At 38.7% G+C, this 24,340-nt stretch overlaps 1 protein-coding gene across 1 annotated transcript in view; it reads right to left on the bottom strand.

Moving 5' to 3' along the window:
• Positions 1-18,759: 18,759 nt before the first annotated feature.
• Positions 18,760-24,340, bottom strand: part of SPEF2 (sperm flagellar 2) — an 81,125-nt gene continuing 75,544 nt past the window's right edge. The window contains exon 34 of the mRNA XM_063423989.1: positions 18,760-24,254. Within this exon, the coding sequence (XP_063280059.1) occupies positions 24,171-24,254 (84 nt within the window). The 3' untranslated portion in view covers positions 18,760-24,170. The remainder of the gene's footprint in view (positions 24,255-24,340) is intronic.

The following is a 24,340-nucleotide window of genomic DNA, read 5'->3' as shown; positions in this document are numbered from 1 at the left end:
TCCAGTGCTTTCTTGGCTTATCACTTTTGTTGCAGCTAACTAACCAGGCAAGTCATCCATAAGGTAGCCTCCATCTTTGCTTCTTATACTGTTTGTTCACTCATGATTGGTTTTTTTTCTTCTTCTTCTTAGGACACAAAACTATTTTTTGATTCTGCTTTGGATCCAAAAATTGCAGAAGGTTCCTGCACACATGCTAAATTTAAATCTGCTATGAGTATCTATTTAGAAAGATGAAGTGAATAAATCCCTTGTTTCTATCAACAACATGTTGCAAAGGCTCCAGTTCAGGGAATCCCCAGAACCTCTGTGAGAGATGAGTGGAGTGGATCCTGCAGACACATCTCAGTGTGCAGCACTGGAGACAGGACATGTTTACACTTACAGATGAAGGATACAGACATCCTTGTGTTTGGGGAGCTCAGTGGTGTGTCCTGGTTAGATACCCATGGGTACCCATGGTCCAACTTGGGACTGGATGTGGGGAAAGCTCTTCTCCATCTGGTCATAGTTGGCAGGAGCTGTTGGCATTCTTGGCCCTCTCTAAGGCACAGGGCTTCCTCTGTTCCCTGGGCTGTTAATGAATTATATCACAGAGTCTCATTAGAACTTGTATTATGTAAATGGTCAAATAGATTTCATACTTTGACTTCTTTTTATTAACCAGATATGCCAGGAACCAGAAATCTTCCAGCCAGAGTCAGATGTGAAAAGGACTTCTAAAAAAAAAAAAAAAAAAAAAAAAAAAAAAAAAAAAAAAAGCTAGAATCTTCTTTTTTTTGTTGTTGCTTCCTGATATTTCTTGCCCTTACCTGCTTCATAAATCTTGCTGCATGTATCTTCTCCTTGGCAGAGGCACCTCTCAATAGTTCCTCAGCTGAAGGGCTGTGGGTCAGCCTCAGGCTGTTTCAAGAAATGTTCTGCTGGCCTAAGAGCCGAAGCATGTGGGAGCCAGTATTGCTTAAGGCAACATAGTTAGGAGCATAATTGAAGCCTTGGGTGAAGAACAAAGCCCTGAGATTAAATGGATTTACACTACAAGACATTGTGTTTCACTTTTCACCAAATTATTTTGGTCTGCAGAGTGTGAGAGCAGTGCAGGGTGGAAGATGCACAGTTTGTCACCATAGGGTCCCAAAGCATGGAGCCCTGTGTGACAAAGAGAAGAAAATTTTCAAAAATCTTTTGAACTGTCCTTGTCATTGAGGTTTTGCCACTTAAAATTGCTTTGAGCTTCCCCAGGATTCATAAATCGGCACCATAATAAAAAGGAGGACTGTTATACTGAGGGGAAAAATACAGATAAGCTGGAAAAAACATTGCTGGTTAAAGTGTAAAGCAGGAGGAACTGATGTGTACTTTGGTCAGGCATTCAAATATTTGGAGATCAGATAAATAATCAACATGATAGGCTAAAAACAAAGAACGTTTTTCTCCTTACTTAACAGATACAGCAACAACAGAAACAAGAAGAGTCATATTAATAGGTCTGTACTTCTTTTATTTGCTTGTTAGTTTCTAAGTCTTCAGGGTGCTCAGGATATTATTTTCAACTGTCCTCTACACAAACAGAGTTAAAGCATAAAGACATGAAAGCTTAAATTGTTTTCACATTGTTATAGGTCTAAAACAACATCTACAAGATGTATTATGCACTTCTGAGATCTAGTAGATCTCAAAAAGGAGAGCACCTGTACTTGCTCATGTACATTTTTCAGACACAATGTTGGGCCAAACCTTGTAATTTTGGTGACAATAAGGCATTTTGTGAATGTATTTTAATTCTGTAAAATGCTTCATTCTGACCCCTGCAACTTTTAAATTCAAGTTTTAGATTTTCATTCTTTCTGATTAATTTAGTATTAGAATTGCCTTTTGTTTCAAAATGTGAATTACTAAAAACTGATTTGGTTTCATCTGAATGTTTTCTTTAAGAATCTATCCACACCAGCTGTGGTTGCTTTTGGATATTTAATGTCTCACTATAGCCTTCCTGCATGCAGACCATTCCAGAAATAAATGCCAAGGGAATGTAGGAAGCACAATTCCAATATATGACTAGTACATGACTCAGAGCTGAACCCTTTTGTAAGCTTCAGATGAAAACCAGGCATAGACCTCAGTAAAGAAGAAAAAAAGGAAGGAGCAAACAGAGGCAACCTGGTGGCATGTCCCTGTAAAGCAGAACAGATGGACAGAAATCATCTTGAGGAAGCTGAGGCTGATGACATGTGTGAAAGAGCAAGAGGAACCTGAAATAGTGTTTGTAATATTTATGTTTATTGTGCTCTGGATGTTGGGCTTCCCCACCACCAGGTAAGAGGGAGGGAGGGAGGGAGGGAGGGAGGTGAGAACACTTGCACCCAGCGAGAGTGGCAGTGAATCGTTAGACTGATCACTGATCATATCTCTGATATGATCACGGACAAAGACCCTCTAACTAATTAAAGTTAGAAAGTGGTATGTTTATTCACAGGTGGGCGGCACGGGAGTCATCTCCAAAGAGCATGACTGCCCCGAACAAGGTTCTTTTTCCTCAGTTTATTTCCCAAGATCTTACACACAATACACATGCATAACCCCAGCACCTCCCATCCCCATTCAGTGTTAAAAGGAGGCTATTAGTCCTTCATATGTGCACAATTCTTCTCTTGAATTGGGTTGGTGCTCTCGGATTGGGTCTCAAAGGATGAAGTCAGGAAAGTCTTCATCAGATCTCTGTGACCCTCTGGCACCATCCAAGGCCCCCTGCTTCGTGATTGATTGATACAGAGTCCAGGTGCTGGCCATTGTTCTCACTGGTTTCAATCTGTTCTTATAACGGTTCACTTACTCCACTTTCTTCTATAAACAAGCTCATAATAGCAAGCAATATAACAATTAGCTCTAGCTTAAGCATCTAATAATTATTAACCTACATTGGCTTCTCTGACTTACATCTTAATCATTATAAATTTCTTCTAACCCTTAGTTAACTCTTTAAAAATCGTGATTCAGCAGCACCTCCTTACTGCTCCTGTGTCCCCCCTGGGCAGGTGCAGGGTCTGCCTGGCACAGCCCAGTGTGCAAGTGCTGCCAGCAATGGCTCCTACACTTAGGAGGCGAACAACAGTGGGAGCTGAAACTTCAGGGATAAAAAAAGGTGTCGAGTGCAGGTGCTGTGGCCAGGGCAGGATGCCCTCAGCCCCTGGGGACCTGGGGACAGGTGGGATGGGAAGGACCATGGCTACTGAGCTGGGTGCCCTGACAAGAGGCTGACCCTGCTGATGTTTGTTCCCTCACACCATTTCCATGTGTTTTGTGCTGCAGCCCTCAGCTGCCAACTCCACCGTGTCCCAGTCCTCATCCCTATTCCTGGAGAGCCCTCAGGGAGAGGCAAATCCTCCAGGGATAGGCTGAAGAGGAAGATGGGTTTCTAAACCAAGGTTTGTGCTGTTTAGGTGAATGTGGACTTGGTTAGCAGCTTGGGTGGATCATACCACCAAAGGCAACTTGAATATCTGCATAGGTTCCTTTTGCTTCTCCTTGCCCATCTCAGCACATCCCAGCCTTGCTGTGGCTCAGCAAGCAGCATGGAAGAGGCAGCTACAGCCATGCTCACTCTTAGCCACAGGGACAACAGAACTTACTAGTTAAATATACCATGATTGATTGTAGCCTTGTTGGTTAGGTTAGAGTCACTAAAATATTTTGAAGAATGTATCTTATAAAACATGTACCTTAAGCAAATGAGCACTAGAAAAATATTAGGTAACAAAAAGTCACAAAGGAGGGCAATAGATGCTTTTACATTTGAATATGTTTAAAAACCTCTTCCCTAGTATAAAACCAACTTAAAACTAGAGGAACTAAGAAAATTTCAAGAAAATGAAATTACAACTGATTCTAAACAGATATTATCAAAGATAACAAAAGGATAGGTATTTAATGTGACTTGGTTTGGCTCAAGTTTCATGCACTGAGATGTTTAGGTGTTCAAAAATAATTACATCTGTGTTGTACCAATTATATAGAAATAATGTTTGAGATATCATTAAATTGATAATTTAAACCACAGGAAAATATATATGATCTGCCTGAAAGATTATTCTGCTTTTAAAATATGAATGTGGGGGTAGAAAAATCTCCATAAATATAATTATGGAGATTTTCCTACAGAGAATAACAGGGAAATATAATTATGCATTTTCTCCCCATTCATGATCCCAGGTTAGTGAGGAGAAATATGCATAAAAGGCACTGATTTCAGAGGGCTGTGACAGGACCCCATCTGGCAGAGCTGGCATGAGGCTCTGTTGTCATCTTGTCATAGCAGAGAGTATTCAAAAAACACACAGAGGTGGTTTCACATTTGGAAATGCACAAACTCCATCAGATTACAGTGCTGTTCAGGATAACACACAGGATGCATTCTTCAGGCTGGCTCTCAGCCCAGCTACCAGCAACAGGCTCCACTCTTCTGTCCATGCCCTTTGGGAAGCCTCTTTCTTTTAATCTCTGTTAAAGCCTGCTCCTGGCTGCTTTTGGCTGTCTACATTCCTGCTGCAAAATACCCATTCGCTGTCTCACTCCCAATTCTCCCATCCCTGCCTGCTCCTCATGCTCCACATACCTCTTCAGTCAAGCTCAGGGACAGAACTGCTCTTCCCATGTCCCCCAAGGCAGGGTGTCACAACCACCACCACAAGGCCAACGGGCAGTGCTTTGCCCTGCTTCTGCAAGGGCAGGGAACAAATAATTTTTTTCAACCACTGAAAAAAAGTGATGAGCCATGGAGAAAATGTAGACCTGCTGGATACCTTTCTAATCCCAAGGGACATGTTCTTATTTGCTTCATATTTCTTGTTTCATTTTTAACAGTCTCCTCCCCATGCAGATCAAAGCAGGCAAAACCACCAAACCGAGGTTGATTAGTCTTTCTTTCTCTAGGGGATTAAATTGTGTCAATGATGTAAAAAAATGAAAAGTGACCTAGGACTGAAATCTAGAGCATAGTTTCTTCTCAACAGAGATCTTCAGGTGTGGGGTCCAGCAGGTCTACACAGCACAGCAGAACAGTGTTTGACATATTATTATTATTAATATTATCATCATCATAATTCTTATTATTATTCTCATTATTATTATTATTGTCATCTACATGGCAATTTTTTATGAGTGATTACTGTGACATTGAGTCTCTACTGTGCAGTCATATGGGACTAACAAGCCTTTCCAGCTATCCTTTGCTTCACACTTAAATATACCAAAAAATGTTCAAAGATATACAAGAAATTTCACCACAACAATGTAGAAAATGTAAGAAAGAATATAATCTGATTCAGTGAGAATTTCATAGTGTCTGAATGGGAGAACTGAGTGAATGGTAAAAACAAAAAACCTGCTCCCAATTATGCTAAGCTTCCAATGCAATATGTAAACTGGCCCAGCAATATTCTTAGCCCAGGGAAGATCAGTGGTACAGCCACTACCTCAGATTCTGTACACCTGTAGGTATGAAAGCTGGATGCTAAGCAGTATTATTAGCACACAGCTCTGATCCCCCTAACTTACTGTGCTGGGAGGTAGACACAGAGCACTCTGTATCAGCACAGCTGCATTACCACCGCTGTTCACTCCCCGAATCCAGACAAGATGAGCTCCACTGAGTGCTGTGAACGGAACCTGAAGCTATTCAAGGTAGAACAAACTGTCCTGATGTGGTCTGTCCTGCAGTACCACATTGTCCAAAGAATATTACATTGCTTCTTCTCAAGACCTGAATTGAAAGAAGAATTAATGCACACCCGTAATTTTACCTAAACAACTTTCAGACAGCAGACTTTGCCTACTTTGGTTTATAAAAATAAATTGTCAGAAATCCCTACTCACACAGCTAATTGCAGTCAACAATGAAATTATCATTTTATCATGCTTTTGAACACTTAAAGTAAACTGTAAACTTCTCACTCAGTAAAGCAGGTCTTCCTGACACCAAATTTTCTCCAGCTTTTTGCTGAAGTGCCCAGAGCCAGACACAATACTCTCAGTAAGAGTCTCACTAATCCTTGTGTGGAGGGATATTGTCGCTCCTGCAGTCCTTCACGTTCTAGTGCTTATACTCTCATTCTGCATTTACTGGTAGCACCAGCTGAATTACATGGCCACAGCCTTTTCCAACTTCATTTTGGAACCATTAGCCCCATGAACTCAGAGCTTTATCTAATAAAAGAGCTGTGAGAGTACAGACATCGACCAGATGACATACAAAATCTGACTTCTGGGAATGTGAGGCTGCTGCTTAGCACACTTATTTTAGTCAGGTCCACTAGGGACTCTAATTGTCTAATTTCAAGAGGCTGTTACTGCCTTGCTCACATACCTTCCCTACGAGCTGCAGTCAACCTTCCAGCTGCTTGGTCTGCCTGGGGTCTATCTGGGGTGTCCAGCCTGGGCTGAACAGACAACACCAGAGTTTAAAATTGTATCATTAGGGAACACATTACCCAGAGTGGTTCTGATGAGCAAAGAAAGGGTCATTATTCTTTATAATTCCAGAAGTATAGTTTTGAGATATGTTGGCTATATAGAGAGAGCGGAAGAAGAAAATCGAGAGTGTTAAAAATTATAATATGAAACAGCTCTCAGTGCCTTCAGAGGTAGCAAAAGCAGGAGAATTTGACCTGAAGTGGGAGGTTCTACCCATCTTAGAATTTCTAAGTGACCATCGTGCTTGTGGAGAGGTCTGTCAGGAACTATGCAGTGTCAGATCACCGGAATGGGAGCATGTGTCCCAGAGAGAAGGAAGACAAAAAGCCTGACCAATTTTTGGGTCTCTGCACACAGATATGGTGCAGAACACCTTGCCCCTGAAGCTGTGGGTTCTTGTAAATTAAGGGATGAGCCCATCTGCAGAATTACAAGGCTTGTTCCTTGTGTGGGTAGAGCATAGGCCAAGAAGGAGCTTTTTGTTTGCTGTTCACCTTACTGAGCAATATTATAGAATCACAGAAACATTAAGATAGAAGAAGACCTACAAGATCACTGTGTCCAATCTTTGGCTGAACTACCCTCATGCCAACTAAACCCTATTACCAGGTACCACAACCACTTGTTTCTTGAACACCTCCAGTGATGTTGACTCCACCACCTCCCTGGGCAGATCATTCCAATGCTTAACCACCCTTTCCACGAAAAAATTCTTCCTGATAGCCGACCTGAGCCTCTCCCGGCACAGCTAGAGGCCATTTTCTCTAGTTAGCTGGGGCTGATCTCTAGCTGGCTACATCTTCCTTCCAGGGAGTTGTAGAGAGTGGTAATGTTTTTCCTGAGTCTCCTTTTCTCCCAGAATAAACACCCTGAGCTCTCTCATCTGCTCCTCACAAGACTTGTGCTCCAGACCCTTCCCCAGCACCTCAGTGTCTTCCTTGCTGTGAGGGCCTCAGCTGGACACGGTGTTCAAGGTGGCCTCACCAGTACCCAGAACAGGGGCACACTCACTGCCCTGGTCCAGCTGGCCACACCATTACTGATGCATTCAGGATGTCCTTGGCCTCCTTGGCCACCGGGGCACACTCTGCCCATGTTCAGCCACTGTTAACCAGCACCCCCAGGTCCTTTCCCACTCAGCAGCTTTCCAGCCACTCTGTCCCAGCCTGGAGCTGCAGGGCGTTGTGACCCTGACACAGGACCTGGCACTTGGCCTTGTTGAACCCCACAGCCTCACACAATTGGCCTCAGTCCATGGATCCAGCCTGTCCTGATCCCTCTGCAGAGGCTTCCAGCAGATTCCTGATTCCATCCATGTGATTTCAGCAGATCAACACTCCCACCCAGCTTGGTGCCATCTGCAAACTGGCTGAGGGTGCTCTTGATCACCCTCAGAGATTTTATTATCACCCTATTGAGATCTTTGATAAAGGCAGTGGACAGGACTGGGCCCAGTACTGAGCCTTGGGAAAACCCACTAGTGACTGCCCAAAAACTGGATGCAGATATTAACTTAGCTGACAAGATTTCTTTCCAGTTAGCAGAGGTGCATGTGCTGCGGGAGGATTCAGCCACATGCAGACCCTCAGAGGGGCCAGGCAGCTCCCCTTCCATCCTAGCACATACTCTTTCTTTCACAGTATTAGCCAGAATTTTCTATCACTACACAAAGCTGATTTCTCCCTACTATAATGCATACAGGGAAGATAAATATATGCTGGTTCTTACTGTCTACCATGGCATGAATTAAAATCACATACTGCTGTCTGACTTGCAGGAATGACACTAAGTTTTGTACATGACACAGTTTTTAACTTAGTTTTCATTCCACAGTGGTTTAAATGCCTTAAAAGTCAAGGAAAATGTCAAAACTAACTCAGAAATTCATCAGTTATGTGAACCTGTTCCCTCATATGAGAAGGAAGCAATGTTGGTAAAAGTAATAAACATGGATTGCTTGCAGGTTATGTAGGCTGCCCAACCTTTCGGTGACCTTGGCCTGAGGTTTGTTTGTTTGAAATGGAAACACACCTACATCGCCTGCTTTCACTTTTGAAGGCAAACACAAGCTTAGTCTCAGAGCAGTTGAAGCATGACTGCCATGGGAGCCATCAGGTCAAGATGTCTCTGTTCATGGCCAAAATGTTCCTCTGCTAAACTAAGCCTGTGTTTAGCAGAGGAAAAAAAAATCAGCTCACCTTTTAAAGGAAAAATAAAGGGAAAAAAATACAGGGAGTGAAGTAAAATTTTGAGTATTGAGCAGCCAGAGAGAAAAACCAAGCCACAACAGACAGCAGCTACTGAAATGCACATTTATTAGAACTCAGGATGTAAATAATCAATGAGGTAGTAAGTGCAGGAAGAGTAGGAAAGGATGGCCCTAACCATGGACTTAGGGATGGGCAGTGATACTGTTAATATACTCTATTTCTTCCTGTGATCAAGTAGAAAAGGAAAGCATGAAGTGCATACCTCTTTTCTCAAGGATTCAGTGGTGAAAACTGTGGAAGTGTTGAGAAGCTAATAGTCTGGGTTCTCAGCTCTTCACACTCCTCAGCTCAGCTGGCTGGAGGAGACAAACTGCCTTAGTGAAGGAAGCCACCTGCATCTGGGATAGAAGAGGGCAGGTTCCTGCTCCTGTGATGAGTAGGAAAGGCTAGGAGAGACACAGGGACACTAAGACAAAGGGCCCTTTCACTCAGCCTGGCTGTCTGGCCCAAGGCAAGCCGGAAGGCAGGGTGCTGGAGTGCCTCATGGCTTGCAACCTGCTCTAGTAGCAATACACTAAACTCACTAATTAGAGTGTGATATCAGTGTTCAAAGATTTCACCATGTCATAGAATCATGAAACCACAGAACTGCAGAATCCCAGAGCCCTTAAGCTTGGGAAAGGCCTCCAAGATCCAGTGCAGCCACTAGAGTAGCATTGCCAAGCCCACCACAAAAACATAACCCTATGAGCCACATCTGTGTCTCTTAAATACCTCCAGGCAAATATCATGGCAAATGCCATCCCTTCCTCCCAGAAACAGTGCAGGGTGACCAGACCTTCACTTGGGCAAACTGAGGTCACCTTCAGCATTTGCATTCCCTTCCTTGGATATTTCATATCCAGTAAATTTTAATAAACCATCCTCCACGGATTCAACCACACTTGGAGGAAAACCAGAAATTTTAAGTGCTGGCTGCTCTAACCATTGAGAATCAGGAGTGTATAGTGAGATCCTCCACCACCATAGATGATTTGTTAATGCCTACAGTGTAATGTTATACTCTCTTTGGAAACTCCATTTCACTTACCAGTGAAAGTTTTTAGTGCTTGCCAATGATTCACTAATTGGCTTCTCCTGTCAACACCCTTTTTTGCATGCTAAAGCACTCATCATTTGTGAATGCTTATGTGAAGTGAACTTTGCAGGGAAAAGGGAGTTGCATTGCAAATGGACTGGAATCACAGCTTCACAGTTTCTCAGCTGTTACATTTACATTTCTCAGCTTTCTGATTATTACAGGGGAAAAACACTGAAAGTGGTATTATCCAGTTTAACTCCTACTCAAGGAAAATATTATCAAAGTAATAAAGTAAAAGGTGGAAAAGCAATTGCAGTGGGATTTGAGGTTTCACTGGAAATCTTTCAAAACTCCCATGATAAATGTTTTGTTACCAAAAGTTTATCTTGATTTTCACAGCTGATCAACACCTTACATTTATCTGTTACAAGATGATAACTACCTCTAAGTAGTTGACCATATATTTGAGTAACTAGAAATGGGTTTCTATCCCTGAATTTTAGGAACTATTTTGAGAAGGACTGCTCATGGTTTCTTACACAGAATAATGTTCCTTCTATTTCATAGCCCCTTTGCCTGACTGTGGGGTTACATAGGGCAGTTTTATTGATTACTGTAGGTTATCATTCAGCAGTTAAGGGAAAATTTATGTAAAATATTTTTGAGAAATGCCCAGAATTGGGAGTGATTTTATGTTGACTCACTTATGTCTTACACTATGCACAAGGAGTACTGATTTCTGTCTGCAGTTTGATGCAGTTACCTTCAACCTCAGAGCAAAGAGGATGTAGACACCATCACAAGCACGCTTTGAAAAAAGAGTGGAATCAAGCTATTTACAGCACACTGATTTGGAGCTATTGATAACAAACACCACAAAATCTTACTTTTTAAGATAAGTAAACACAAACTTCATTTCACAGAGAGGAAATACACTCTGCAATGTGAACTATTAATCCTGCCAGCATCCTGATCCTTTAGCAATCTTTCTTTTCTTTTCTTTTCTTTTCTTTTCTTTTCTTTTCTTTTCTTTTCTTTTCTTTTCTTTTCTTTTCTTTTCTTTTCTTTTCTTTTCTTTTCTTTTCTTTTCTTTTCTTTTCTTTTCTTTTCTTTTCTTTTCTTTTCTTTTCTTTTCTTTTCTTTTCTTTTCTTTTCTTTTCTTTTCTTTTCTTTTCTTTTCTTTTCTTTTCTTTTCTTTTCTTTTCTTTTCTTTTCTTTTCTTTTCTTTTCTTTTCTTTTCTTTTCTTTAGACTTGAAAGATGGATTGACCATTGTTGATTAGGCAAGCAGATTGGAAAGGGCACCAACATTTAAACAGAACCACATGGTCTGGAATACTTTTTACTCCTGCGCTATGGAGACTTAATGAAGAAAATCTTGTTAACTGTAATTAGTAGCCAGAGGCACTACATGAATGAATATGCATTTCCAGTGAACTCATGGCAGCTGTCAAACAGCATTTGGGAAAGTCTATTATTTAGAAAGTAATAACAATAATAAACCCTTTCATTTCTGCTCCATTCTGAAACCACAAAAAGATCATACAAAAAACAAACAAAAAAAACCCCCAAAAAACCACAAACAAACAAAAAAAAACACCCCACCTTTCTTGATCATGAGAACTTTTCATTTGCACTTTTTCAGTTTCACTTTATTTTCTTTGAAACTGCTCATGCAAGTAAAATCATGATGAAAACTCTGGATTTCAGTGCATAACCAGGCCCAGCAACATGGGATGTAGTGTAGAAAATATACTGAGAATCAAAAAAGAACATAGCCATATTTGGTCTCAGCCACAAATATGCAGCTTTGGGTCCTCTATAGGTGTACTCTATCTGTCCCAGGCACCTTTACTATCTAACAGAGGTTTATGCTGTCACAGAATTGGTATTTTAACAAACATATGCAGAATCTAGAAGTTTCCTGACAATTGACTCATATGCACATACAGACGAGAAAATGGTGTTCAGATAGGAAGTTATCAAAAAACTATGCTTTCCTGTTTATGTAGTGGGGCCAATACTTAGGGCTTGAAAAGCTTATTTTAGTCCTGAACACTATTATAATGTTTTTACTAATATCAAAATTACTAAACCTTCAAATGCACTGAATTTTTCTGTTCCAAGGTAAGAATAGGCAGCTGATGAAACAGAGTGTTCAGCATCAGCTACGAACTGAAAAGATACCAGCACTGAGGACTGTGGAGAGATAAACAGCTTCATCTGGTTTGAACTCATCATTTGGGCTGGAAGTTTTCGTAACAGAGCTTTTGATCCAAGTCCATAAATGTTTCTTCCTGTGCTCAGAGGCAGCGGAACACTGCAGCAAGGGGGTGACTTCCTGTGCAAGGGATTTTGTCATAGACACCAGTGAGGAAAAGATAGCTTCCAGCATTTAATCCATGTATCTTTCTATCTGTCTTCATCTATTATCAACAAATACTTTTAGGAGCAATATTATTTTTATATAAACACTTGAAAATTGATGTTTAATTTGTTTGCTATAAACAACTGTGTTATCTACTTAAATGACTAAAAATATTTAGGATTGATACATACAAACTTAAAATTCATCTTCCCAAACTAAGTTTATGAGTCATGAGTACATTGCCACATCTCTTGATCAGTTTATGAATGCCTAGCAAAGATGAAAGTAGCTGTGTTGGTTTTTTTCCAAAAAAATTTGAAAATAATCATTTCAAGAACAACAAACAGTGACGAATTTGATAGCTCTGCTAATAATACTTGTCATGCAATTTACTCTGAAAGTTTTCCATCTACCATAAACCACAAAAATCTAGTGCCTTCAAATCTATTGCAAGAATTGACTACATTTGAAAGGACAGTCTATGACTCTTATTTTAGACAGTGAGCTCCACATTCTTACCCTAATTAAAACTCAGATCTTTTACTAGGTTTCCCATCCTAAAAGAGATACAGAAACTCGTGTTTTGTTCCATGTCTTAATTTAAACACACTATCTAATAGACTGGGTTTTTTTTATGTAAAAATAAACAAAAGTAATTCTGAAAAAACACGTTTGCCTAAGTAGATTTTTTTATTTACCCTAAAAGAGCAGAAGTGGTTCATATAGGTGTGGGTGCGACGTGACACTTTTGCCTGTGGTCTATGTGCTAGAGCTGTTTTATCTAATGAGCCGCTAGCATGCAAGCAACCTGCTGCTGGCTGTACGTGTTGGGAATGAATGATTGTGGTCTGCATGTTTCTCATAGATCAGCACTCTACACTTACTTAATTGCATAAGAAAATCTCTGTCTTTTGAAGAAGTTTCACTTTTCACAGGTGATAATGGAAAAATCTAATGCTTGGCAAGATGCACAGTCCATCTCCCTTCCCCTTCCTTAACCCTTCCTTCCTCTTGCTTAACCCAGCTCTTCCTGTCCCTTCCTTAATGATTCCTTTCCTTAACCCTTTCCTTCTCCAGTGCTGAAGAGAAAAAAAATAATAGCTTCCCACTACAATGCCACCTACACTCTCAAAAACCCCTTTTAACAGAAGAGGTTAGCTGGACCAACTTCATGCTCTCTCTAATCCTCGATAATCACAGACCCTCTGAAGAGGCAGAGAGAGACTTGTCCTTTCTGACTACACAAAGGCAAGGATCTATGCAAAAAAAAAGGAGAAAAGTTACTAATTATTGCTATGGATTCTGCATTTAAAAACCACACAAGACTTTGACAAGGAGGATGAAGAGGTCCTCCAGTGCTGCACTGGTGTGACAGTGTGTATCTTTGCCATATATTCAGATAGGAGGAAGAAAACTGACCTGATATGGAGTCTCCTGATGATATTTACTCTTTCAGTGTTTAAAACATTGAATTGTTAATGTTTAAATTATTATATCTGAGTTTCTGCTGCTATAGCAATTAGAGAGACAGTAATTTCATTTGTTTTGTCTATATGAAAAGTTTGCAAAGCCCTTCACTTTTAAATAAACATGATAATCAATTTAATGCAGGGACCTTTTAACCACAGTAACACATGAGGACCTAAATTAGGTCAGCTTATGTTTATGAGTTTGTTAGAAGTGCAACCTACTCAGTCAAATTGGGTCAGCTCATAGTGTCCTGCTTACTGAAATGTGGCTCTAGAGCATGAGATTCAAAACCTTTCAAAACAATAACTGAGAAAGCCAGAGCAACCTGGGGGTACATCCTCTTCTCTTTCAGGTCAGCATACCACATTTGGCTGTTATAAACAGAAGTGAGAAGTCATACTCCAAATATCTTTCCTCAGAAATGTGATTCTGTATCCAATACCTCCAATACCATTTACCTGTTTATTTCAATTGTATGTCTGTCTGAATACCATTGCTTTATCAGACAGGTGAATAATATCCAGGAAATTCTACAATATAATCTCTGCACAAAAAGAAACTTCAGAAATAAAAAACTTGCATTTTATTCTTAATTAATTCCACAAAAGTATTCCAGTCTTTCTAAGTTTACTTTTTTTCATGTTCATGCATTTTTTGGCTAAGGAGAAGCAATAGGATAACATATATGGACATATGATAAATCAATATATTGATATTTTCTTTTTAGTCATGCAGATTCTTCCCTCACTAAGCCCTTGAACATGCTTTTGTTTCTCTAAATCATCTGTTTGCAATCTGTGCTTACCGGGTATTCACATTTCTTTATTGATTAATACCTCTTCAGTGATACAATTCTACCAGAATAAGATTGATTTACTATCTTACATCAGCTGCTTAGCAGTATTAATTCCTTATAAGTCTTTAGCTTATAAACAGGAATGCACTTCACTACAGCAAATGTAGCACTCCTTACCTGAAGGCAAAGTATCTGACGTGCAAAACCGTTTATGGCAATAGAAATTGACAAAAGTTTTAGCCAGTCATCCCCAAAACATCCCTGGACTCTGTAATGTGTATGCTACTCTCAATTGTGCTTAACAGCGTTTTCAAGAGCAGTAGTTTAACAGAGCCAGCTCCATTAAAATCTCAAAGTAAGAATATCTTCAGAATCTCTGACAAAATATTTCTAAAATACTGTGCAACTACTGCCAAAAAAAGTCTAAATTTACTTGATTTAATGTATGGATTCATAGATCTTTGTTATGGGATTTGAGTTAGCAGTTCTAAATATAGAGCAGGTAACTGTTCAGAACTGATATCAGCACTTGCCTGTAGATTAAAAAGGACAAATGACTCGATCTGAAAACCCAGTTTACAATGCCTAAATCCATTTAACCACTTAGCCTGGTCTCCCATTCTGAGAGTGCTTAGAACACTTAGAAACATATATATATATCTAACCTAGATATGAGCTCAGTGTTTCATAACTAAGCCTCCTTCACAACTAAGAGCATTAATACAATCAAGGCCAGCTGTAAAACTCACCAGCAAAGAATTAAACATGAAATAGTTTGCCTTCAAATGTTCTGTAGTAAAGTACTAAGAATAATGATCTCAAAATACATTCCTGTATTTATAAACTAGACTTTTAGGTGTCAGCATCAAAAGTCTCCATTGGGAATCAGTGAAGTTAAGCTGCAGCTGCGAGACACTTAATCAATCATATTCTAGTTGTATTACTAGACAGACACTGATCAGTGAGGGAACATATGGTATAACATAAATACCACAAATGGCGCTTTCCCTGAATCTCCCCCAGTCCAAGCAGAGCATAACTGCTGTCAGTAGAATATTGTAAAGCAAATTGCATCCATATCCTGCAACTACTAATTTTCTAAGGGCATCTTTAAATGGTTGTAACATATCTGTTTGAAATTGGTCTTTTTACTTTAAAAACACATCAAAAATCTTTGTTAGCAACTTACTGGGGAGACAGAATAAAAGATGGAAGAATTGCTAATAGCTGATTTCTAGATGGGCTTAACAGAACTGAAACTGCAAAGTCTAACCAGATACCTGGAATACTTGATTCCAGAATGAACTAATTATTGCGGAGAAAAATCTGTACAGACATATGGGGAGAGGCATCAGAACTCCTTTTTTTCCTCTATAAAACAAAGATAAATAAAACATGTGGTCATTTTACCTAGCTTCCAAAAGAAAGAAGGCTTTCCAGCTTAGAACAAGAAGCATAACAAAGTCATTGGACTGTGGAGTTGGAATTCAACCTGAATAAGAGTGGAATGTTTTCTAGAATTGTAGTGTTAAAATAAATCAGTGTCTGATGTTCTGTGTGCTCTTTCTCATATTCTCTTGCAGTTATAAATGAACATTTCACTAAAAACTGCCAAGAGCAATTCTGGGCTTTTTGTTGAGAGTTTTGGGATGAAATTTCTTGCAGTCAAAGGTCAGTCTCCAGATGTAAACTCAGTTTAGTTTAAAATCAGAATAAAACAGTCCACTGATTTCAGTTGAGAGAGAAATTCACCTTATGAATATAAATACTCCAAAACAAACTCTTGATAGGAAACAGTCTTTGATTTTATCTGTGTACCAGTTCTTTTTTTTTTTCTCTCTTTTTTGAGTTTGTCCTCATTTTGTTCCTTACCTTACCATTGTTTTTGTTGTTTGTATGTTCAGATGTGGGTAGTGGTAGAGAAGAGGAAACCTGTTTCTTACTTCTAATTCATCTGTTTCTGAGAAGCCACCCTAGCCATCCTTTACTCAGTTTGGGATCTTTTAAGGAGTCTTGCATTTTAACCATTTGGGTTTACAATTGAGCATGAGAAGAATGAATTAACAAATTTTTCTTCTTTTCCTTAGAACAAGATTGAAGAAAGATCATTTTAAACTAGTTTGCTTAGGGAAAAATAAAGCCCTGCTAATTGTTGAGTAGCCCATATAATTTACATAATCAGGGGTAAAAATATACCGTGGGCTAATTTCATGAGTTAAGAGTGCTCATTAAATTCAACCGATTTTAAAGGAAGTGGTGGGGGAGAAAAAAAAAGCCAAATAGACTGAGGTGCTGCAGATATATTTCTTTTAAAGAAAAAGCCAAATGTTGCTAGAGGTGTTAAGCAGAAAACATGAAAAAGTTAAGCTCTGAAAATTAGGAAAATAACCTTCTATGGGTTCTTTGAGATCCTTTGGAAAAGACACTGAAACCTTCTATTTCCTGCACCATTTGTCAATGGCAAAGAAAAAAGGTGCTTTTTTTAAAAAAAAAAAAAACAAACAACAAGAAACCTGTATTTTGTCTCCTAAGGATGTATGTATGCTGCTGGAAAATTGCCAGCCTTTAATTGTTTTAGCAAGATTACTGTCTAAATAGGTCAAGCTGCAGCCAGTTGTGACACGTCCATATTACATTTCACTTGACTTGGCCACATACTAGGCCCTGTTCTCTTCAATATCTCCATAAATAATAAATAAATAATAAAGGACTCAAAGGGATATTAAATAATTTTGCAAATGATACAAAACTGGGAGAACTGTTGACTCCCTTGAGGGCAGATCAGAGAGATGTGCAACCACCAACCACATGGGAGTTCAGCAAAGGGAAGTGTCAGATTCTGCATCTGGAATGGAGCAACCCTGGATTACAGACAGACGGGGGAAGGAGATGCTGCAGAGCAGGGCCACAGAAAGGGACCTGGGGCTCCTGGTCAGTGCTGAGTGGACACGAGCCAGCAGTGCCCTGGCAGCCAGGAGGGCCAACCCTGTCCTGGGGCCATCAGGGACAGCAAGGCCAGCCGGGCAAGGGAGGGGATTGTCCCCTCTGCTCTGAGCTGGGGCGGCCTCACCTCCAGTGAGAGGGTGCCACAGTATAAAAAGGACACTAAACCCTTAGAGAGCCTCCAAATGACAGTCAGGAGGATGGTGAAGGGCCTGGAGAGGAAGCTGTGTGAGGACTGGCTGAGACTGACAGCACACCTCATTGCAGTTACAATTCCTTCATGAAGGGAAGCAAAAGGGCAGGCACTGATCTCCTCTCTAGAGTGACAGTGACAGAATCCGAGGAAATGGCCTGAAGTTGTGTCAGGGGAGATGTAGGCTGGATATCAGCCAAAGGTTTTTCCCCAGGGAGTGGTTGGGGACTGGAACAGGCTCTCCAGGGCAGTGGTCACAGCACCAACCTGACAGAATTCCAGAAATGTTTAGACAATGTTCTCAGGTACAGGAGGTGGCTCTTGGGGATGTCCTGTGTAGGGCCAGGAGTTGGGCTTTGATGATCCCTGTGGATCCTTTCCAATTCAAGATATTCTATGATTCTCTGATTCAGTTAGACATAACCATACTGCAGAACTCTAACCACAAGATCTTACCTCTCTTTTAGGCTTCCTTCCAAAAACAACGTAAATGACATGTCCCATTTAAAAACATTCTGGTTTTATTGTGTCACTAGTAATCATTAGCAGGTTAAAGAGGACAATATTATCCTAAATGAATTGCAACATGTACTATCTGAGTGTCAGCTGTTATGGTACTGTAAAGTTTTGGTTTATGTTTAATCCAGGCCTCAGTATACTGAACCTTGAGTTCCAAGAGATTTCAGCATATGCAGTTTTTGAAATAGTGGAAATACTGATTTGATTTTTGTACATGCTGTTATTTCTATTAACAAATTAAAAATGCCCAATGAAAATATTACACTGACTTAACTAAATATTATTTATCTAAAAGTAGTAACCTTTCCACAGGACGGACTATGATTAAGGCCTTCTCCTAAACTTACTTTATCAGAGCTACAGCATATGTGGAGTTCTGCAGTGGATCAGATTTCAAGTTCAACAATTATGCCTTTGCACATTAAAAAAATTATTTAAAAAATCATCTTGAGCACTGGATGTTATTTGCTGGAAAAGCACCAATTCATGGTTAACCAGGATGAAATTAAACTTCCTTACATGAAAATGCCATGCTATTTATAATTAAGCAAGAAAAGCTTTAGCTTTCTTTATGTATACGTGTATGCATATATGTGTACACATATATAGACATATATATATGTGTATATATATATATATATATATGTATATGTATGTATTGGAAACAAAGAAAAGGTGAACCTCTGTCATGAGGAAAGTGAGGAAAAGGGAAGGTTTTGCCTAATTTAAACCATTAATTGTGTGTGGGCACACTCTTCCTGACTTACTGCTGCTACTTTTTAATTAACAGGTACAGCATTCACAGAGCAAGATAAGTACAAGTTTTTACAAAGTACAGACACTTTTGTTTTGTTAATGTAACAAGCTTGTCAAGCCTTTACAAACTCTGCTATTATGAAGTGTAAGGATGTCCAAAGCATTGCCCCTGAGGCCAAGAATTTGAGAAGTCTTGAATGTGAAGTCTTGCATGCAAGTGAGAAGCATCCTAAATCTAAGTGTTGATGTCTTCCCAGTATTGGGAGGCTCAGAACTGTAGTCATCACTGTAAACATGATGAGTGCTACTTGCTCGAGGGTAATGACTTTTCTCCATCTACTGCAAGCTGTGTTCCTTTTAACATTTGCCAAGACTGTTCTTGCTGCCAGGGCACACTGCTGGCTTATGCTCAACTTGCTGTCCACCAAAATCCCTAAGTTCTTTTCAGCAGAGCTGAATTATCATTATGAGAGGTTATCCTTCCCAGAGGGGCAACCTTTTGCACCTTCCTTCTTGAGTTTGCAGGGATGTTCTATGATGCAATGTTGAACTACAGAATTTTCTTTACACATTTTATTTAAAATAAACTTTAAAGGAAATAGTTTATTCTTCACTGGCAAGGATATTTTGTAAAACTGGGAATTTAATTCAATTGTTTTTCTACTTACAAATAAGCATATTTGTTATAGAATCTATTAAAGGTAATACAAGCAGTATCAGCCCAGGTAATTTTTACTGAGAAAGTGAACAATACTACAACTTCTGAAATTTTTCGTAACTACAACATTCCAAAGAAGTTTGTCTTGTGTGCTTCATTTTCAGATTGTATTTATCACTGTTCTTTTGACGGTTTGGAGAGCTTCTCTTAAGCTGTCTTCACCCACTTAGAAATTTCAGCAGAGCTAAGAGGCTTTTAACAAACAGCTGGCTTTACTTTTGAAGAATGAAAAAAGAAAGCATGTCTGAACCTCATACTCAGTGGAAATTTTGAGGTAAGGACCGCAGAGCAAATTGAGGAACTTTTCCTGCTATTATGGCAATGATGTGACATCACTCAGCCATTTTAAATCAAAATAACAAACCCAAACATAACCATCTTTTAAAGTGATCTGGTTACTTGCAAAATTTTGAATCTTCCTGTACTAGACTCTGCTTTCTAAGGAGCAAATCTGGAGGTATTCTACCTGTATAAAGGAATGTGTTATAGCTCTGAAATGGACTAACATGGAGCCTGAATTCCGTGCAGAATGAAATGTTGAGATTGATATACACTGAGAGATTTTATGCAAATTAATAAAAATATAGAAAACATCTAATTCAACAGCACCTTTCGGTTTGTAGCATTTTTTGAAAGAAGATTTTTGCAAGGATGGAATACAAGTAATTTTAATTATTATCAGACAATTGATAATATAAGCTTTGTTGCATCTCTTCTACAGCAAACCATCCAAGGCATTTTCTATGCAGCATAGACGAGAATATCTGACAAAAGCGGAATTAAGGAGTAAATAAAACATTGAAAGGCTGTGAAAACAGGATTCAGTATGTTGCATACAATTAACTGGAAGCCAAACTATTCTTTCAGGTTCAGTTTTTAACTCTGTATGCTAATACCAAATGGGCAGTTATTTCTTCTTTTCGTTCCTGTCACAAGCTGTGTCTAAAAGAATTACCTATCTGTATTTTACAACTCTCTGATGAGGAAACTATCTCATTTAGCTAGTTGCTTCTACAGTTCATTGACTTCCCCATTAAAAATCTGCTTGCTATTTTGAAGCCAAGGGTTCTAGCCATTGAATCTAGATGGTGTCTACCAGAATGAAGATGGATTCTTGGAAAAATGATATTTGAAAGTCCATTACATTTTCCTTTGGTAAAGAGACCAAGTTCTTCATGCCTTTTTATACAAAACATGATTTCCTACCATCTTTGACATTATTCGCTGAATACTTTCTAGTTTCAACTATCCTGCTTGAAGTGTAGCTATAGCAGTTGAACATGATAAAACTGTAACTCTCCTGCTACATCTGAATGCAAAACTACTCAGCATTCCCCCTTCATAATGACAAGGACCTCTTTCATGTCTGGGTCACAGCTGGGCTGGAACTCAAAATCTCTTGAATAACTCTTGTGATACTCAGCTATACTCAAGTAGTAACTACTGAAAAAATACATTGCAATTGTCAGGGCATGCGTTCTTTGCTTTGTAAATTATACTTTTACTTTCCCACAGAGGGGTATATGCTCACTGCATGAAGCTTGACACTTGACTTAACCTACTTCAATTTTTACTATTTTACACTGCTCTACAATCTGCACTTAATTTCAAAGTGTGGATTTACTGATCATTATCAGTAATGATTTTATGTGACATTCTGGGTCACAGGTAAAATACATGAACAGTGTATGAGAAAGGAGGAATACTTGAAGAATCTTAACTAAATAGCAATTTATGATTTCCAGTAGCTGTAGCTTCTTCCTTCACTCAGGTTTATGAATAGTAGGGAAAGCTTTTTGAAAAGAATACCTTTTTTATTTTCTCATTTAGATCTCCAGTATGCAAAGTCAGAATTAAATACTTAGTAATCAAAGCTGGTTTTTAATAAGAAACTAAGTGTGGAACAAAAAACAAAAACAAAAACAAAAAAATTAAAAATTAAGAGACATGCAAAAGGCAGAGAACTAAATTGCAATTCTTTTCTATTCATGTAATATTTTAATATGAAGTAAAAAGCCAAAATCTAGTGTGAATATATACATGTTATGTTTAAAAAATACTGGGGATGAAACTGACCAAATTGTATATGTTATGTGAAGAAATGATTCTGGTAGAAAGAATAATTTGTATGCATATCATAAAGCCTCTTGTCACATGTAAAATGAGGATGTTGAGGTTTTAGCATGGTTTGTGGGGGTACAACAAAGTTACATCTGTTTATGTGCTGGTGTGGTTAGCACAAAATATGTAGACTGAAGAGACATGAACATTTTTTGCCTGAACTGATAAGCTGACTGGGTTCTATTCTGAGATTCATGTATCACATACAGATGCTTTGATCTGCTAGCTCTAGACTTTCCTTTCAAAATATGACTGTTTTTAATCAACAAAAAAATAAACCTGCCATTATTGACATCAAGTTCGAAAAATCTGAAAAAATATTTACTGCCAGATATATTTATTTATCTGGTCTCTTAGTTGTTGTCTAACCTTTCTTCTTCATTCTTAACATGCTGCTATTGCTTTTTTGATTTGAAACAATTTTCCAGAATTGTTTTGTAACTCAAAAAGGCAATCTAGAAACCTCCACAAGGAACATCATCATATGTGAGTACTATACTATTTCATGCATACTTGGCTAAAAAGTAATAAAGATGGATTAAAATGAAAAAAATATTCTGTGCAGATAGCATTCTCACCAAAAGGTAAAGGTTTGTGGTTCCCTATGGAATTATTTTTATTCGTAAAGCACATCATATGTTCAAATACTTTGCTGAATCAAACAGGGAAAAGAACCTTTAAACATTTTCTGCAATTTTTATGAGGGTAATGATGAATATGGAAAAAATACACTCCAGAATGAAGGAGCGGTGTTCAGTTACAAGCTGCTGAGACAGTGTAGTATGCTAAAGGTTTGCTAATATCTTGGGCAGCTGACAGATTAAAAATTAGACACTATACTGAGCTTAAATAATCACAGTTACCAATTTCCTGTATTTACTCTTCAGAAAACTTGACACTGTAGTTTAGAAGAATACCAGAATACCCCTGAAAGAGTGTTGTAAACTGTATGTCACAGAGGTCCATGAAAAAATAGTTCCTATCAACTTATAGTCAGCCATTACTAGACACAAGAGAATGGAGAAATTGGATAAAAATTATTTTAAACACAAAGATACTATTATTCAGGAAAACCAGTAAGACTCAGACTTCATATAGAAAAAGAAACACCCACTTCAGCTGTAAGTAAGGAGAGCGTTTGACCAAGACTGCTTAATCTGTGTCTTGGGTTGAAAAATTTAACCAAAAATGTGTATTCTATTTTCATCTGTTGAAGTTGGTTGGGAGATACTGTTCTTTATCTCTTGTAACTCTAGGAGTGGAAAGAGGGGAGATGCCCTCTGTCAATGGGACACCTGATAACATCAGATAAGGCAGGGCCTTCTTATCTCTTCCTCCACCCATCCTCCTCTGAGGGACATCACCTGTGAATGGGCCATTGAAGGCCCCTCACGTGACTGATAACATCACCTCATTCCAGTGTGAGATGCTCCATCCAGTGGGAGGAGCCAAAGCCTTTCCACTGGGATAAACCCAGCAATCCCAAACACCAACATAGGTCGTTTCCCCTGGATTCCCAGAGGACGACTGAACCCTTTCTTGAGGATCATCTCTGCTTCAACAGAGCCACAGCTGTCACTCTGGGAGGACTTATCTCGGGCTGCTTCCAACACCCTGACCAACAGGGTGTCAGGTTTGCATTCTGACACTGTCAGTGGTCCTTTGTACTATTGCATTTATCTTATTTTTACCTTTCTTGTTGTTTGTTCTCGCTCTATTAAATTGTATTTCTGACTTGGAGTCTCACTGGTTTTGCTTTCAAACCAGCACAATCTGCCACAGATGTCAGCTTTCTCTAGGTCTCATGGTGTGCCATAGACATTTTTAGATAAGCACCTATCAAATAGGAAAATACACCATGTGTCTGGAGTATATGATGCCCTTGAAAGCAATGTGTCAATAAAAAAAGGATAGCAGGCAGGTCTTTAGCAGGTGGTAGAGTTGAGATGTACTGCAAGGTTAGAAATAGAAAGGTTCAGTGGCAAAGATTCATCATAGCTACTGTCAATAAACACTCTGTTTTCATGAACATGATGCCCAATTTATCCTGAGAAAACACTGTTTTCATTTATTTTATTAGCTAGAATTTGCAACATGTTTTAAAAGATTAACTGATTACAGCATTTAATTCATTAAAATAATTAATAAATAAACTCTACATATAACAAAAGCTGAATAGATATCTTAGTGCATTTAGAAGAATTGTACATATTCTTTTCTTTAACCAAATCTTAATGAAGACACTACCATCTCTATTTTAGTTCAGAAACAGGTTTAATTTCCTTTAGAAATATCCTCAGACTATTTAAGATGAGTAAACCATAACTTTCCCTGTTGGTGGTTTGGATGGATTTTTTTTTTTTTTTTTTAAATTTAAAGTAACAGAAAATGTGTAGCTGGAATAGGATTTTGCTCTCGCAACAATAAACAAAAAATTATTTTCATAGAAGAAAGTACTGGACTTGTAAGGCACATTTCTTACAGAATTTGAGAAAAAAGATTTCTTAATGTTCAGGAACAGTAATTTTTCATACACTGATGTCTTCACATGTGTTTTGTTCCCCATCAATTAACTGTGCTTCTTTGGATCTCTGGAGAAAGACTTTAATATCCTATGAAAAGGAAAAAGGAAATATTAAAAGTAATTTCATGTTGCAGCCTGAAAACTGCAGTAATAACACTTTAAAACCTGCAGTAA

This window comes from Prinia subflava, chromosome Z (genome assembly GCF_021018805.1).
Source record: "Prinia subflava isolate CZ2003 ecotype Zambia chromosome Z, Cam_Psub_1.2, whole genome shotgun sequence".
NCBI lineage: Eukaryota > Metazoa > Chordata > Aves > Passeriformes > Cisticolidae > Prinia > Prinia subflava.
Note: the sequence above shows the minus strand (reverse complement) of the source record. Positions and strands in the feature narration are given on the sequence as shown.